At 38.9% G+C, this 16,415-nt stretch overlaps 1 protein-coding gene and 1 long non-coding RNA gene across 2 annotated transcripts; both read right to left on the reverse strand.

Moving 5' to 3' along the window:
- Positions 1-4,589: 4,589 nt before the first annotated feature.
- LOC117279691 (uncharacterized) lies at positions 4,590-7,407 on the reverse strand. The gene is made up of 4 exons (XR_004510097.2): positions 6,591-7,407; positions 5,819-6,508; positions 4,919-5,746; positions 4,590-4,837 (listed from the first exon to the last, which is right to left on the reverse strand). It is a non-coding gene; the product is annotated as an uncharacterized lncRNA (long non-coding RNA).
- A 2,976-nt stretch (positions 7,408-10,383) lies between these two features.
- Positions 10,384-14,700, reverse strand: LOC104108553 (uncharacterized). The gene is made up of 2 exons (XM_009617617.4): positions 13,963-14,700; positions 10,384-11,469 (listed from the first exon to the last, which is right to left on the reverse strand). Exons 1-2 carry the CDS (start codon positions 14,593-14,595, stop codon positions 10,429-10,431), a joined length of 1,674 nt encoding a protein of 557 aa, XP_009615912.1. The 5' UTR covers positions 14,596-14,700; the 3' UTR covers positions 10,384-10,428.
- Positions 14,701-16,415: the final 1,715 nt, after the last annotated feature.

Below are 16,415 nucleotides of genomic sequence, written 5' to 3' on the forward strand. Positions count from 1 at the left end.
TGGGACATCAATTCGTATAGGCATATTCTCTGCAGGGATATGTGACTTAGTTATCTTTTTCAAATCAGTAAACACGTCTGGCATTTGACTTGCTATATTTTGTAAATGGATGATCTTCTGGACCTTCTGATTACATATAGGGGTATGTGGATCAAAATGAGATAATGATGAAACTTTTCACATAATTTCTCTTTTGATTTCATTTTTCTCTCTCCCTAATTGTGGGAAATTTGTTTCATCAAATCGACAATCTGCAAATCGAGCAGTAAATAAATCTCCCGTCAATGGTTCAAGATAGCGAATAATAGAGGGTGATTCAAACCCAATATATATTCCTAACCTTCTTTGGGGGCCCATCTTACTGTGCTGTACTTGCACATATACAGCACATCCAAAAATTCGTAGATGGACAATATTTGGTTCATGACCAAAAACTAATTGTGACGGAGAATATTTATTATAATATGTTGGTCTGAGAGGGATAAGTGATGCTGCGTGCAAGATAGCATGGACCCAAACAGTAGTGGGCAATTTTATTTTCATAAGTAGTGGTCTTGCTATCAATTGCATCCGTTTAATAAATGACTCTGCAAGGCCATTTTGAGTATGAACATAAGCTACAGGATGTTCAACTTTTATTCCAACTGATAGACAGTAATTATCAAAAGCTTGAGATGAGAATTTTTCAGCATTATTAAGGCGAATAGCCTTTATAGTAGGCAAACATGAAAAGTTGCACCCACTTGTACCCTAAAGAATCATTATCACATGAAACGTAGCGCATCACCAATATGCGTTATGTTTATTGTCATGTCGACCTGAAAAAGTTGTCGACCTGAAAAGGCCATCAAAGTTACACCCACTTGTACCCTAAAGAATCATTATCATGTGAAACGTAGCGCATCACCATTATATATTATGTGTATTGTCATGTCGATCTGAAAAGTTGCACCCACTTGTACCCTAAGGAATCATTATCACGCGAAATGTAGCGCATTATCAATATGTGTTATGTATATTGTCATGTCGACCTGAAAAAGCTGTCGATCTGAAAAGATGCATCCACTTGTACCCTAAAGAATTATTATCACGTGAAACATAGCGTGTCACCAATATATGTTATGTGTATTGTCATGTCAGCCTGAAAAAGTTGTCGATCTGAAAAGCTACACCCACTTGTACCCTAAAGAATCATTAACACGCGATACATAACGCTTTACCAATATGCGTTACGTAACCTAAAATCACTCTTAGCTGCCTATAAAAACCTCACACATTTTAGTTATAATTTGCGTTGTAACGAAACGAATAGAAAAATTTTCCATTATTTTTTTTATTTTCGAGCATTACAATATTATAACAATCCGGCCGGTCGTTTTGAGTGTATTAGCCCCGATCCCCTATTTATTGCTTCCCCCGTATCTTTTTCTGCTTATGCGACTTGTCGGGAGGTTTTGTTGTGGCTTCGGAGTGAATTGGCTTAGTCCCAAAACGGAAGCTTAAGTCTTAGAATTTTGACCGTAGTTGGAGCTGTATGAAGACGACTCCGGAATGGAGTTTCGTCAGTTCCTTTAGCTCCGTATAGTAATTTTGGACTTAAGAGTGTGTCCAGAAAATTAATTGGAGGTCTGTAGTGGAATTAGACTTGAAATGGCGAAAATCGCATTTTTGGGAAGTTTGACCGGGGGTTTGACTTTTTGATATCGGGGTCAGAATCCGATTCTAAAAATTCTAATAGGTCCATTATATCAATTATGACTTGTGTGCAAAATTTAAGGTCAATCGGACGTGATAGGTTTCGGCGTCGTTTGTAAAATTTGGAAATTTTGAAGTTCTTTAGGCTTGAATTCGTGTGTAATTCGTGTTTTTGAAGTTGTTTGAGGTGATTTGAGAGTTCAACTAAGTTCGTATTGGGATATAAGACTTGTTGGTATATTTGGTTGAGGTCTCAGGGGCCTCGAGTTGATTTCGGGTGGTTAACGGACCAAGGTTTGAAGTTGAGGAATTGCTGAAGGTTTGCATCTACTGGTATAATCGCATCTGCGGATTAGGGGACCGCAGATGCAAGCTCGCAGAAGCGAGAAAAGGGACCGCAGAAGCGGTCAAGGATGCATGCGGCCATGCGTGCACAGAAGCGGTTTGCGCAGGAGTGGATGTTGGCCGCAGATGCGGAGATTGGCGCAGGTGCGAGGGCTTTTCCGCACGCGGTTGGCATAGAAGCGGGAATGGGGCGCACCTGCGAGACCGCAGAAGCGACCAAGTTGCCGCAAGTTTGGAAGGCCTGGGCAAAGTCTTTAAATGCGAGATTTCATGATTTTTATTTTATTTCACCATTTTTGAGCTCGAATTTTGGAGGTTTTGAGAGGATTTTCAAGGGGATTCTTGAGGTAAGTTCCTTGTATTTATTTTTCTTCAATAATTATGTTTTCCTACTGATTTTCCACCTAGATGGTGTATTTTTTAGGTGTAATTTGGGGGTTTGTGGCTAGGTATTTAGAGAGTTGGTTTTGAGGATCTGAATGACCAATTGGTGTCGGATTTTGGTAAATTTGATATGGTTAGACTCGTGAGCGAATGGATGTTTATATTTTGTGACTTTTATCCGATTCTAATATGTGGGCTCGGGTCGACTTTTTTTTTGACGGGTTTCAGAATTTTTGTTAAAGTATTGATTTCATTAATTAGATTAGTCTATTATAGTTGTATTTATGATATGTAATTAATTTGGGATAGATTTGGGCCATTCGGAGTCGGATAATCGAGGAAAGAGCATTCTTACTGATTGATTGAGCTTGATTCGAGGTAAGTAGCTTGCCTAACCTTGTGGGGGGGGGGGGGTGGGAGAAATCCCCTTAGGATTTGGTACTATTGTGATATGTGAGCACCGTGTACGTGTGTTAACGAGTGCGTACACAGGCTATTTGTTGTAAAACCCGATTTTCACTGAGTAGTAACATGTTTTCATTTTAATTGAGTTATGCCAGCATGTGTAGTTATCCTGTTTAGTCTAATATCCCATGTCTACATACTTTAACTGCTTATTTGAACTCTGTGCATCATGCCTAATTGATTTCCTGTTTTTCCTTGATCCTTATCAGTCTTAACTGTAGAATTCTTGCCGTTAATTGTTGTACTTATCGGTTTGAGATATGTGTTTACTTTTGAGACTATGAGGCGGTAACTCGGGAGTTCTCCCTGCACATTTACTTTTGACACTATAAGGCGGTACCTCAGGAGTTCTCCCTACATATTTACTTTTGAGACTACGAGGCGGTACCTCGGGAGTTCTCCCTGAACATTTACTTTTGAGACTACGAGGCGGTAACTCGGGAGATCTACTCGCATATTTACTTTTGGGACTACCAGATGGTATCTCGAGAGTGCCCTTATTGTTATATCATTGTGCGGTGTTGCTATTGCTTTGCGAATACTTTCTGTTATTTTCTCTATTTTACTTCATTTTATTAAATCATTTGTCTTATTATTATATCCCAGTAGGGACCGGATCTGACCTCGTCACTACTCTACCAAGGTTAGGCTTGGCACTTACTAAGTACCGTTGTGGTGTACTCATGAAACTCTTCTGCACATGTTTTGTGTGTAGATCCAGGTACTTCTTATCAACCCCGCTATTAGCTCAGAGTGCTTGTTGTTGTACGGAGACTTCAAGGTACATATGCCGCGTCCGCAGACCTCGGAGTCCCCCTCTATTCTCTCCTATGTCATTTACCTTCCGTACTTCTTTTATTAGACTCTGGTGTATAGAGATACTAGTTTCCTTCTATAGCTTATGACTTATAATGTTCCAGATTTTGGGAATATTGTGTATCACTAGAGTGTTGGTTATATTGTACATGTCGGGCGGCATTGTTACCAGTTATTTAGTTATCTGTTGCAGTTAGTTGTTAAGTTTTACTTCCATTTTTGTTATTTCCGCATTTTGTTAGGCTTACCTAGTCGTAGAGACTAGGTGTCATCACGACGTCTTACGGAGGGAGAATTGGGTCGTGACAAACATGTATGGACGCAATGATGTACCAAGATGTTACTGTGGCAAACATGCGATTTTGAAGCCATGTTGGTCAAATTGCAATCTAGGGCGTAGACGTTGGATGTGTAAACAAGTTGTAAGTTATTATTATTGAAAAAAATGTTTGTTAATAGTTTTTATATAACATGTTAATTAATAGTCTTGTGTTATCATCCCCATTGGTAGGACGAAAATCAATGTGGTTTTGAAGAATGGTATGATGAACCCATTAACTAAGAATACTATAAATCATGTTTGCTAAACAATTGGAATCTGACTGGTGAATACGAACTCCATATCTTGAAATTACAAGAACAACTTGCGGCAGTGAAGGAGAAACTAAAAGAGGCAGAAGAAGAAAATAATCGATTGGAAGAGAAAGTTAAGTGGTTGAAGCATAGAAAAATGGGCGATAGTGGCTAAACAAAAGCATGGATGCGTTTAGTATAGTATTTTATTTTTATGTTATGCGTGGCATGTATTATCTTTAATTGGTGACGAATTTAAACTTATGTTAAGTTGTCTTATTGTTTTTGTGTTCTAGTGTTAAACAAATAAATAAACCAACAAATAAATAATTTTGCTATTATATATTTAATGTCATATATACAACTAAGAATACATATCAATGAGTCCCACATCCTATATGCTTTAAAGCATTGGCTGGCCCGATTCCCATCCCATCTCGCCCTGCTACGTTATCAGGATCATCCTCATCACGTCGCCTCTTTATCGGAGGATGGTTGCAGCATGATCGTCAGTAAGGCTGGCATGCTCGGTAGAAGTGGTCATTGGGCCAGCAGTAACCTACAAAATAATAAGATATTTTATTATATGAAATATAAAATACTAACGTACGTGTTAGCAAAAAAAATGTAATGGCCATACCATGGTCTCAGCGGGCTCCTGATTAAGATCATCCGTCTCCGGCAAGTTAGTATATCACAATGTGGCCTTCGTGACGGGCGATGACAAAATCTTTAAAAAAATAAAAATACTTTAGATATTACTAACTAATCTATAAGGCAAAAACAAATTGAAATAATAGTAATACAAATAAACTTGCGCCTGAGTAGCGACACAATGCTATGTCGGAACATCGAGGTGCACTGGAGTAGATGAAGTATGTGAAAGATCCTCAGCATCCCTCAGTGATGAACCATAACTCAGTCGTCTCCCACTATGCACCTCTCATAGCGGACGATCAACAGCAACCGTCGATGGCTCTGGATGACCAGGAAAATATTGATCCCAATCCTGCTGCGTAATGGCCATGTCCGCGATCAATAATAGAGCTGAGGAGATCACCTGCAAAGTCCCTGGTGACAGCTGAAGGCTGAATGATGAAATATCATGAGGAGTATCGTGTGGCTTAGGGTGTTCACTTGGTTGATCATCTCTAAGATCCTCCACGGGTGCCTCAACGCCCCCTTGTTGGGAACCCTGTCCTCGCCGACCACCACGACCACATCGGCCACCCCTTCCTCTCTGGCCACGTCTACCACGTTCAGGCTCCACTGGTGGACCATGATGGTACTCCTCGGGCGGCACATAAGCAGCCTTGTATCCTAAGCTCCCATCCTCTCGGGCACGTCTCAATGTGTCAGCAGCAAGATCAGTAACCTGAAGGCCAAACACGTGCAAAGCTACCGCTCCCTCCCCTGTATTCTGTAGCATCTCCAGTCCCAACTGGTAGAACTGGTGTAAGCCAATAGCCTGCATAACATATAAAATATTAATTACGGAAGGATAATGTAACGTTATAAGTAAGTATAACAAATAACATACCAGTGCCTCATGCCTCCCGACGTATGGAATGTACCGACCACTATCGCGATGAACGGGATTCCCGACGACAAGTCAGGTAACATTGCGATACCAACCCATGTACTTATGCCCGGCCTCCGTACGGTCAAGTAGAGGGTATGGAGGAATCAGGTCATACCTCTGGTCCCAAACCTCAATCTAGGCCTCTAGCCAGGCCAAATATGTCTGGTCGACCCTGCAGCGATCATCCCGCTGGTAATGTGTCGTGTGCCAAGTGGGCGGAATAGGTACATGCTGCGGGTGACCAAACTGGCAAAGGACTCGATCGGTGGCATGATGCTCGACTATATCGATATATATTAGTGGGACAGAAGAGCTCCACATAGCTCGACCGCGGGAGCAATAATCTGGCAATCCAACTATGAGTGCGTCGCTGTATGGCCTTCATACGAACTATTTATTAAACACAAGAATCAAGAGTAAACGCAATACATATCAAGCTAGGCCAAGTAAAATTAGGTATATATGTACCCGAGTGCCTTTAAGTAAATCCAACAAATCCCTGTAATAAGGGAGATGATGTCGAGCCTCGACCTCGCGGGAGTGGCCTTGCCTATCAACCCACCTCCAAGCTAAAGGGGGAAATGGTGGAGGTGGTGCATCCGGAGCTATCGATGGTTGGAACTGCAGGAACTGCTCCCAGGCCCAAACCTAATATAGATTGTGGATGTAAATTTAAGGCGTTTCTTACTATGTATGTTATAATCATGAAAAGAATTGACTATGTTTTCACCTGCAACAACGGTAAAAAATCGGCAATGTCTCTCTCGGTGCCCATGCACGCCTGACACATCTGCCTATACATGTAAGCTAGAACAGCTACACCCCAGCTGTAACTAGATAAATCATCTAGCCGCTCCAGATGATGTAGAAATCGCAAGCTGATATCCTCTGGTGGTAAATCATCAATAATCTCTGTATCCATCGCCACCAGATGCTGCCAAACGGGCGTCAGCTGTAATTGACTGGCCCCACTCAATGCAGTCTGCTCCGCTGGCTGGAAACCGGTGAGCCGCTATAACATATGAAGGTAATCCACTCCCGTATAATCTCTAAGAGCATGCGGGTAAGCTGCAGTTATACCATCAACAGGCAGCTCGAAAAGAACCTCCACGTCCTCAAGTGTGATGGTAGCCTCGCCGATGGGTAGATGAAACGTATGCGTCTCCGGTCGCCATCGCTCTATCATAGCCGTGATCAACGCCTAGTCGAACTGCAACCGACCGATCTCTATGATCTTGTAAAAGCCCGCACCCTGAAGGTGTCTAACTATACAGGGATGCGGTGGGTGGTCCCTAATGTACTCCCACATATCGTCTATACGTATGGGGCGAAATGTGTGGGACAGACACTACCCATCCCAGATGTGTGAAAACCTATGGTTGCCCTGTAGCAAGAGTAGCTCTCGAGATGCAGATCTGAGATGCACAGGGGAACCTCCATGACGATGTCTGTAAATTGAACAATATTAATTAAAGTATTTTTCTGTCTAATTGTTTAACATCTTTAAATATATTGTAATATCTTTTATATTAATATTTAATCGATAATTTTTCTATATTATTACTTAGATTGATACATTTTCTATATTATTATTTTATATGTTAGTTTCTTACTCAGCTATTTTTTTTGGGTATAATAGAATTAAATAATTAATTTTCATAACTATACATGATATAATTAATAAGTATTCATATAAAAATACTTAGTTTGACAAATTTTCTATATTGTTGTTTTTATGTTATTTTCTTACATTTTTTAACTAAAATTCGAGAGGGTTTGTGTTTGAACTATCATTTTTTTCAAATATTTTTGGGGTTAACAGGGAATTAAATAATTAATTTTAATAACTAAAAAGATATTTTAGTAATTATTCATATAACAAATACTTAGGTTGATAAATTTCCTATATTAATATTTCATATGTTAGTTTCCTATATTTTTCTACTAAAGTTCTACATGGTTTTGTTTGAACTATCATCTTTTTAAAGTTATTTTTGAATTATTACAGAATTATATATTAAGATTTCATAAATAATCAAGATATATTCAATAATTATTCATATAAAAAATACTACAAACTTAATAGTAAATAATATTTAATTTATTTCATTCGTAACGATTTGTTTGTTAACTGTCATATTTTGCCCAAATTTTTCGGCAACTGATTATTTTATGATTCATATCTAATATTTGATAATTATCTACTGATACATTAAATCCATAATTGAGTACTCTATCTGAGTTTGTTAAGGAGAGCACGTAATTTTTATTCTATACGACGGAATCTTAAAGAGCACTAAAGTAATACTACTCTAAATGGCCATAAACAAAGTCAACTATCATAATCTAAACTTTATTATCAGTTTTACTACGCTAAATGGCACTACATAACAATTAAGGGCACAACATAACACTATATAATAATAAAGTCACATATTAATATACGTACAATAATAAAATCACATATAACAATAATTATTCATAAAATAAAATAAAAATATTTTTTACTAATTTTTAGCACATAAATAAACTAATCCGGATAAAAAATAAAAAAATAATTAAATCACAAAACGATCACAAAAAAACATAGACCACAGTAAAAAAAATAACTAATAAGCATTTTATAGACATGAGTTTTACCAAAAAATAAGTCAGAATACCTCGATTTAAAGTTTTTTAAAATGTAAAAAATTGATGATTTGGAAGCCGAAATGAGCAATAGACGAGATCCACTACACGACAACGTCTTGGATCCGGTGTTAGCTTGCTAAAATACAGAGAAGACCCAATTTTGGGGGGACAGGTGAGCTCCAATGGAGTTTTTTGGTTAAAAAATAGGGGGGACCGTTTTTTGTTCCTTTTCGTTCTGTCTGGTCGGGGAAGAAGACTGGCCCGATATTTTATATAGGTATAGCGCATATATAGGATGCGCTATACCTACCTATCTTTTCAGCTTCTAGTATTAACGCATCATGCATATGCGCTATATGTAAACTTTTCCCGCCAATTTAAAGTTCAAATTTAGCGCATGTAACTCATGCGCTATACCTTAACGGACAAACGTGCCGTTAAGGTATGGCACGGTGAAAAATTGCGTTATATATAAAATGATACTCAATTATTATTTTCACCTATTTTTGTGCTTTGAGTCCAAAAAGACAACATTTTGGTGCTGGACTCCCTAAGACAGTGTGTCATAAATGATTAAAGAAGCTTTCGGCATAAGAAATACCTCCAAGAAAGATAATCTATTTTTCATGTTCATTTGATTGAGAATTGAGTTGAACGTCCCATGTCTAATATAATTCGCTCATTTTATGTCGAATAAAGTAATTTATGTTTTTCTCCTACTCCTGTTATCAAAGTGATAATTACTGCTTATGTGTAAAATGAACTAATAACAATGACACTGAAATATTGTTCAGAATTTCTTTGTACTTGGACTGAGAAATATATGGAGTAACATATACTTCTTTCCTGATATTTTCACTCCTCAATTTTACCGTTCCCTCCTTTTGTTACCATACCATGAAAATACTTGTTATCTTCCTAATTTCGTCAAACTTTTAACTCCGTTGTCTCATTAATTTGCTCATTGAGATATTAATCAAATACACACAAAGGAGTTACGTCTTGTTCTCCTGTTATTCACGGTATTTAGTAAGGTTATGGGGGGAAGGGGAATTATTAGTGAGTTGAGCAGAGCCTGAACAACATTAGTATGTGTTTAGACTTACATGTGGGAGAATTGCCTTTGAATTTGTTTAAATAAAATTGTTTTAGGTTTGCTTTCTGGAAAGAATCACCAACACTTAAAAAAACATTTTAAGAAGCCTTCCCTTATACAAATTAATATTTAAATCCAATTAACATCTCCATTTGCTACGAAGGGGGAAAAAATACGCCTCAAGAAAACATAAAAACTCATTTGAACGAAGGGGGGATGGCGGGGGGTTGGGGGGGGGGGGGGGGGTAAGGGAGGGGGGACTTCGAAATTTTGAGTTCAGTGTCTGTCAGCCCAAATCATTTCATGTTGTTTTTTCGTTTTGGAGTTAGTTACCAATTGTTTTGGAAACCCACTCCATGTTTGTTTTGGTTCTAAACCCCTATTGACAGCAAAGATACCAAAAGAGCAATTTCCCTTTAACTAGAAACCCAGAAGTTACTATGCAGCAAAATGTGCCTTAAGCCCCTTAACAGAGGCCATTGATCCACTACTCCCCAGCGAATGAAAGGGGGAGTGAGGGAAGGAATACGTTAAAGCTGGCTTCGTTTGTACCTTCAACGTGTAAACTCGAGAAAGTTAAGGGGTAGGAGGAGCTCCTCAGTTGCCCAGCACTGAGCTATACATGTCCTAAACAACACTTTTACCAAATGGACATCACCTGCTGCTGACCTGCCTTTACATAAATGTAGTAGTACTTACCCATGTTCACAGATGGAGTATAACTTCTCTGCAGTATAATAGTTGCCTTGCTTCCATATCAAATGATGCTGACTCCTGCAGAGATTTAACAACAACAAAAAAAATTCTCGTGGCCAAAATTCAGGAACCAAAATTTGGACACTCAAGGGTTGGGATTTTGCTGAGAATCAGAAGTTACATCTGTTGCAGAAGGTGTGGCATTGTGAGTCTGAGGAAGAACAGAAGCACCAGCAATGGGATCTGAAACTTGTGTGCCATTAAAAATTTGTTGAACACCCTGCCAATGGTATGCGGTTTGTGTGATAGGATTAGGGGGATAAAGTGCTTGAAGTCCAAGTCGTCCTTCAAAGCACTTGAGCTTTGACTTGTGCTTTCTACCCAAAAGATGACTTCTAAGATTCTCTCGTGTATCAAATTTCACATTGCACAGGTCACACATCAAAGGAATCACAACCTTGGGTTTGGGAGGTTCAATCAGCCGCCTCTTTGCTTTGGAAATTTTCTTTTCCTGCCCTCCATCATCTAGCATCTTGCGTTTCAAACCACACGTTTGAACTACATCGCATTGTGCATCATTGATTTTAACTTCAGTTCCTAATTTAATTTCGGACGGTACGGTGTCTAAAGGAATATTTTCTGGCGGCTTCTGCTTAGTCTCTTCTTCCTTAGGCAAATCATCAGGCTTCATGTTCGTTTCTGGTTTTAAATCACCAGAAGGTTTGTGTACATTCTGGATATCACTAACAGTTCTGTTTTCTGCTTCCAATTTTTTCAAGTTCTTTCTGTGCCGCTTACCACTCTCGTGCTGCTTAAGGCTGCTCATCTTACCAAAATCAACCTTGCACAATTCACACCTAGCAACTCCAGCAATATTGCTAAATTGACCCCTACCACCACTTTTGTGCTGACCATCAAGCTTCATGTTTGTTCCTGGTTTTAAATCACCAGAAGGTTTCTGTACATTCTGGATATCACTAACGGTTTTGTTTTCTGCTTCCAATTTTTTCAAATTCTTTCTGTGCCGCTTACCACTCTCGTGATGCTTAAGGCTGCTCATCTTACCACAATCAATCTTGCACAATTCACACCTAGCAACTCCAGCAATATTGCTAAATTTACCCCTACCACCACTTTTGGGCTGACCACCACCCCTTGTACCGCCCTTATCCAATGATTGACCAGCCTGCAGAAATAGCCTCATGTGAACATGCAAGACTTCAACAACCAATTCCAACAAAATGGATTACCAAAAGTAGAGGAGAAAATAGCAATGCAAAGAGATCTGCAAAAATTATAAGCACCACATGATTATATATCAAATCACACAAACCAGAGTAACTTTACAGCTTAACACCCTGCTTTTGTCTGCATCGCTAAATAGTTACACCATCTCCACAAATTTAATCAACCTTTTGACAAGGTAAGACAAAATTAATGGTTAGTATTATGGTCATGACGAGAAGAATAAAGTAGACTCAAGGTGGAAAAAGATTGACCACTTGGTAGAATTGATAGGCTTAATGCCTATGGAGGAAGTCTATAAATAGAGTGGTGTTCCCATAATACTAAGTATTAACAGAATTGTATGATGATAATACTAAGTATTAGCCCCTTGAGCTTTGGTCTAGTGGTAGAGCGCAACTTGTGATTTGGTTAGGCGCGCGCCAGGGGTTCGAACCCTGCCACATACAAAATCCTAGTAATTAAGTAGAGGGAGCCCATTATCCACAAGTTTTGAACCGTGTGCCACTGAACCTTGGGGATTTCTCGGTTGTTAAAAAAAAAGTACTAAGTATTAGCAGAATGGTATGAAGAGATGAAGAAATTGGATCAGCAAAATTCTAAAACTACGGAACCAACTGGTTTCACACCGGGGGAACAATTATAGCCGGATTCCAATGTGTATCAGAAAAATATATTCCTTTCTATCTGAGCTTAGCCTGCCAAACATTTTTTACTTCCAGGAAAGAGAAGCCCTCTCTGCACGCTTGACCTTTCTTCTCCTTGCTCAAGGTTAAACCTAAACTAACCTTTAACCTTCCTAGTCACAGCCACAGTATGCTACCCGAACAACATATTCTACCAGTACCTCGCAGGCACTCAAATTTCCCCATTTTGACAGACATAATCTCAAAACAGCTGAATTAATGACATTGTCCAATAAGTGTATTTTCTACGTATAAAGTTTCCACGGCCACTCCCACCTCCACAAGCACAGCCCAGCATTATAGAAGAGATTGGGACATTGGCATATCTCAACAAATGATAATTAGGTGTTGCCATGTCTATATGACTTGGGAAAAGTTTACTTCGTTCTCAGACAAGGGATATTGAACCCGTGAATCACTATCACAAACCAAAGATGATGCCTAGATCTCGTAGAAGGGAGCAAATCCGATAACACAATTGATAGCATTGGAGACGTTGTAAGTATAAAGCAGCCAACTGGTCTACTTGAAACTTCAGTAGAAGAGATTTTGGGTTAAGCTAACCTCCAAAAGCAAATGAGCCTGGTCTACAAGTAGCTTTCTTCCTATAGACCATAACACCCTGCAAATGAATCCTTTGAGCACCCTATTCTTTTATATCACTTTTACTCGACGTGAAGTAACATATAAGAGATTAACTTCACATGACTTTCGAACAAAAAGGTCACAAGGTCATGGTTGCAGATATAACAATAGTAGTGTTAGCAAATTCAAAAATCAGAAAGCGAAAACATCCCACATGATTACTCCAACAGCTATAGACCACCATCTCTTGACTGATACACTCTCCTACCTAGGAGTATGGTCTGGCCCAATTTATTACACGGTTAGCGTTGAAACCCATTATCAAACTCAAGTTATCACTTACGAGCCACTAAAGACCAAGGAAATACAGTTATGGTGACATAAGGAAGATCTTATTTTGGTAAGCATGCATTTGGGAGCAAAAGAAATGGATAATTTTGGGTCTCATTCCTTTGCGGTCCAATAATATATCTTAAAAATAATTCCTCGTCCCTTAATTGTCAATCAAACAAGCTAGACTATTTTTTTCCTTTATCACCCCTTTCCTACTAACTCCATCCGTCATGCTGTTCAACACTCGCCATGCTTTCTAGGCCATTGTCCCCAATCTATTAGTAATCGAAGTTAACTCCTTACAAAAGTCAAAAATCTCAGTTGCTCGGCCACATAAAGGCTATTAAGAAAGATTCAGCGAAATGAAATGTCCCCAAGAACGCATTCTGCAAAATACTCTAGACATGGTGGATCATAAGTTCTGTAAAACCTGAAATTCATCATGTATTCAGAGAAATGAAATGTAACATCTATAAGTCAATGTTGTCAAAGGCTCTCTTGAGGCGCGCATAATCCTAAAGCTAGGTGCAACATAGGTTTTGCGCTTCACCTCATTTAAGCTGCACTTCAGTGCAGACACTACAGCATGCTCATTGTTTCATGAGCCTTGCCTTGAAGAGAGCACACCAAATACTTGTGGTTTCGGTTTTGTAGTTATATTTCTTGAACTACATATATTCTTTTTATCTTTTCCCTATATTAAGCCTTTATTCCTTAAAGCCCACTCTTATTTAGTAGCATTTTTTGCTTAAAGCCCCAACAGATTTCAGCTTTAAACATATATTCCAGAACTTCACGGGAAAAAAAATAATCTGATTCCTACAACTTACATGCGAAAGCAATCGAGATGGGCCCGGACCAAGACCAGGACGTGCACCGGCTCCCAAACCCGGCCCCGGCCCACCAATCACGGGTCCTGACCCTTCAGCCTGGGGATAGCAACTTTGCCAGTGCAAGCCCAGATGCTGGGTGAGTTGTGCCAACGCTGCCACAGCCAGAACTGGCGCCGGGTTCAGCCCTAGCCCGACCCCATCTGCCCTTTGGGGCAAATTCTGCTGATACGGTAACTGAACATGTACTTGTCCATGTGATGAGGAAGAGGGTTGACTTGAAACTCCCGGTGGATGAATCGGCGGTGTTTGATAACGCCATTGTTGATGGGTTTGTGGGTGTTGTTGTGGATGATATGTATTTGAATAATTAGGAGCATAATACGATGAGTATTGCTGTTGGGATTGTTGATACTGCTGTGGTGGTTGTTGTTTCTGTTGATGTGGACCTTGTTGGTATTGCTGTTGGGGTTGTTGATACTGCTGTGGTGGTTGTTGTTTCCGTTGATGATGGCCTTGTTGGTACTGATAATTGGGGTAACTGGATTGGCGATCATAGGGTTGAAAATGAGATGGGTTATAGGGTTGTGACGAATGGTAAGGATATTGGTTTTGCTGAGATGAATAATCCATTAGAAGAGTTGTTGCTTGTGGACAGATTATTTACCTGATTTCTTGAGTTTTAGGATTTTTTGTTTCTCTACTCTGCATTCTGTCTAGCTATGTGCCTCGGTCGGTTCGGTCCGTTATTATAAAATTACAGTTCGGTTTATTGATTTTCGGTTTTGTAATATTAATAACCAAATCAAACCAAAGTATTTACGGTTCGGTGCGATTTTTTCAAGGTTCGGTTCGGTTATTTCCGGTTTAGTTTTTCGGTTATTAACTGTTCAAAATTTTTATATCCGATGTAGACTACGGATCTTTAATTGTAGTAAATTCTTTCACTATTTCTAGTTGGCAGTCCGACACTCTCGAAACACCAGTTATACCACTGGATTTTAAGCCTTGGCAATGCATGAAAAAGAACAGAAAAAAGATTGCAGAAAAGACTGCAAATCTCAAACGGTAGAGCATTCTGGCTTCCCATTTCAAAGAACCAAAGACTAACACTTAATTTGAGCATTTGGGCTTAGTAAGACTAATAGGCTAATAGGCTAAGGTACAGATGGGCTTGGCTAACTTGGGCTTCAGATGGGTATGGGTAGCGTAAGCCTGTAGGCCGAAAATTTTGGGTATGAGTCCAAAATTTCGGTTTTTCGGTTTAACCGAAAATTGAAATACCAAAATCGTAAATCGGACCGAAAAACCGAAATTTAATACTTTTAAAACCGCACATCGACCGAGTAACCGTTTAAACCAAAATCGAAAAATCGAAATTCACGATTCGGGCGATTTTTTTGGTTCGGCCGATATTATGCTCACCCCTACTCACAACTGGAGATTGGGGTCGTCGCATTTTTGGAAGTTAACTGGTTTATTTGCTGCGGTTATGATTAGATCTGAAGCCAGAAATGCACAAAGCTCCTTTTGGGCTTCATTTATGGGCCATCACTCCTTTGACCGGAAATTAACTAACATGGCCGGGTGAAATTCAAAAATAGTCAGATTTATAAGGGGTAATTGAAAAATAGTTACAGTTTCAAAACTAATCGAAATTTAGCCACTTTTTATGTAAAGATAAATCTGAACGAAAACACTGTTCAAAATACGGAAAATATTCTAGCATAATATATTGGAGTTTGAATTTTTTACATGTGAACTTCCAGCATAATATACTGGAGTTCTAGCATAATTTACTGGTCCAGCATAATATGCTGGAAGTTCATACACATGTGCTTCAATCTCCAGTATATTATGCTGGAACTTTCCGTGTGCTGGAGTTCCAGCATAATGTGCTGGGAGTTCATACACAGGTATACCAATCTCTAGTATATTATGCTGGAACTTTCCGTGTTGCAACAAAATAGTGACTATTTTTCAATGACTTTGCAAACGTTGACTATATTTCAATTACCAGTGCGAAAACTGGCTAGCTCGTGCTATTTTTACAAATATAAAACACAGTCTGTTGCGCCACTCTGATAACCTCACGCATGAGTTGGCACATAGAGAACCATGTTTTATCTGCACCAAATCAGATGATTTAAATTTCTTTTTTTCATCAGATCATTTAACTTTATTATTATACTCCTAACACTTAACGGATTGAATTGAATGGTAAATGTGTGAATTCAAGATATATGTCTTGTGTTTATTTAATTTGATATAAATATCAAATGCCAGTAAATGTTTACCACTAAAGAATGGTCATGCTAAAGAGTTCATGATTACAAACTATTGTCGTGAACGTTTTCATCACACAAACAGTTTTTACAATATAATATAAACTAAAGGTTTATATTAACCTTAATGTTTTCAGATTCGGAGAATCAGATATGCATTTTAGACAT

Source organism: Nicotiana tomentosiformis, chromosome 6, assembly GCF_000390325.3.
Source record: "Nicotiana tomentosiformis chromosome 6, ASM39032v3, whole genome shotgun sequence".
Lineage (NCBI taxonomy): Eukaryota > Viridiplantae > Streptophyta > Magnoliopsida > Solanales > Solanaceae > Nicotiana > Nicotiana tomentosiformis.

Coding starts and splice junctions, on each gene's coding strand:
- LOC104108553 (XM_009617617.4), bottom strand. CDS start 14,595: ATGGATTATTCATCTCAGCAAAACCAATATCCTTACCATTCGTCACAA. Junction 11,470..13,962: donor CATCTCGATTGCTTTCGCAT/GTAAGTTGTAGG, acceptor CTATTTCTGCAG/GCTGGTCAATCATTGGATAA.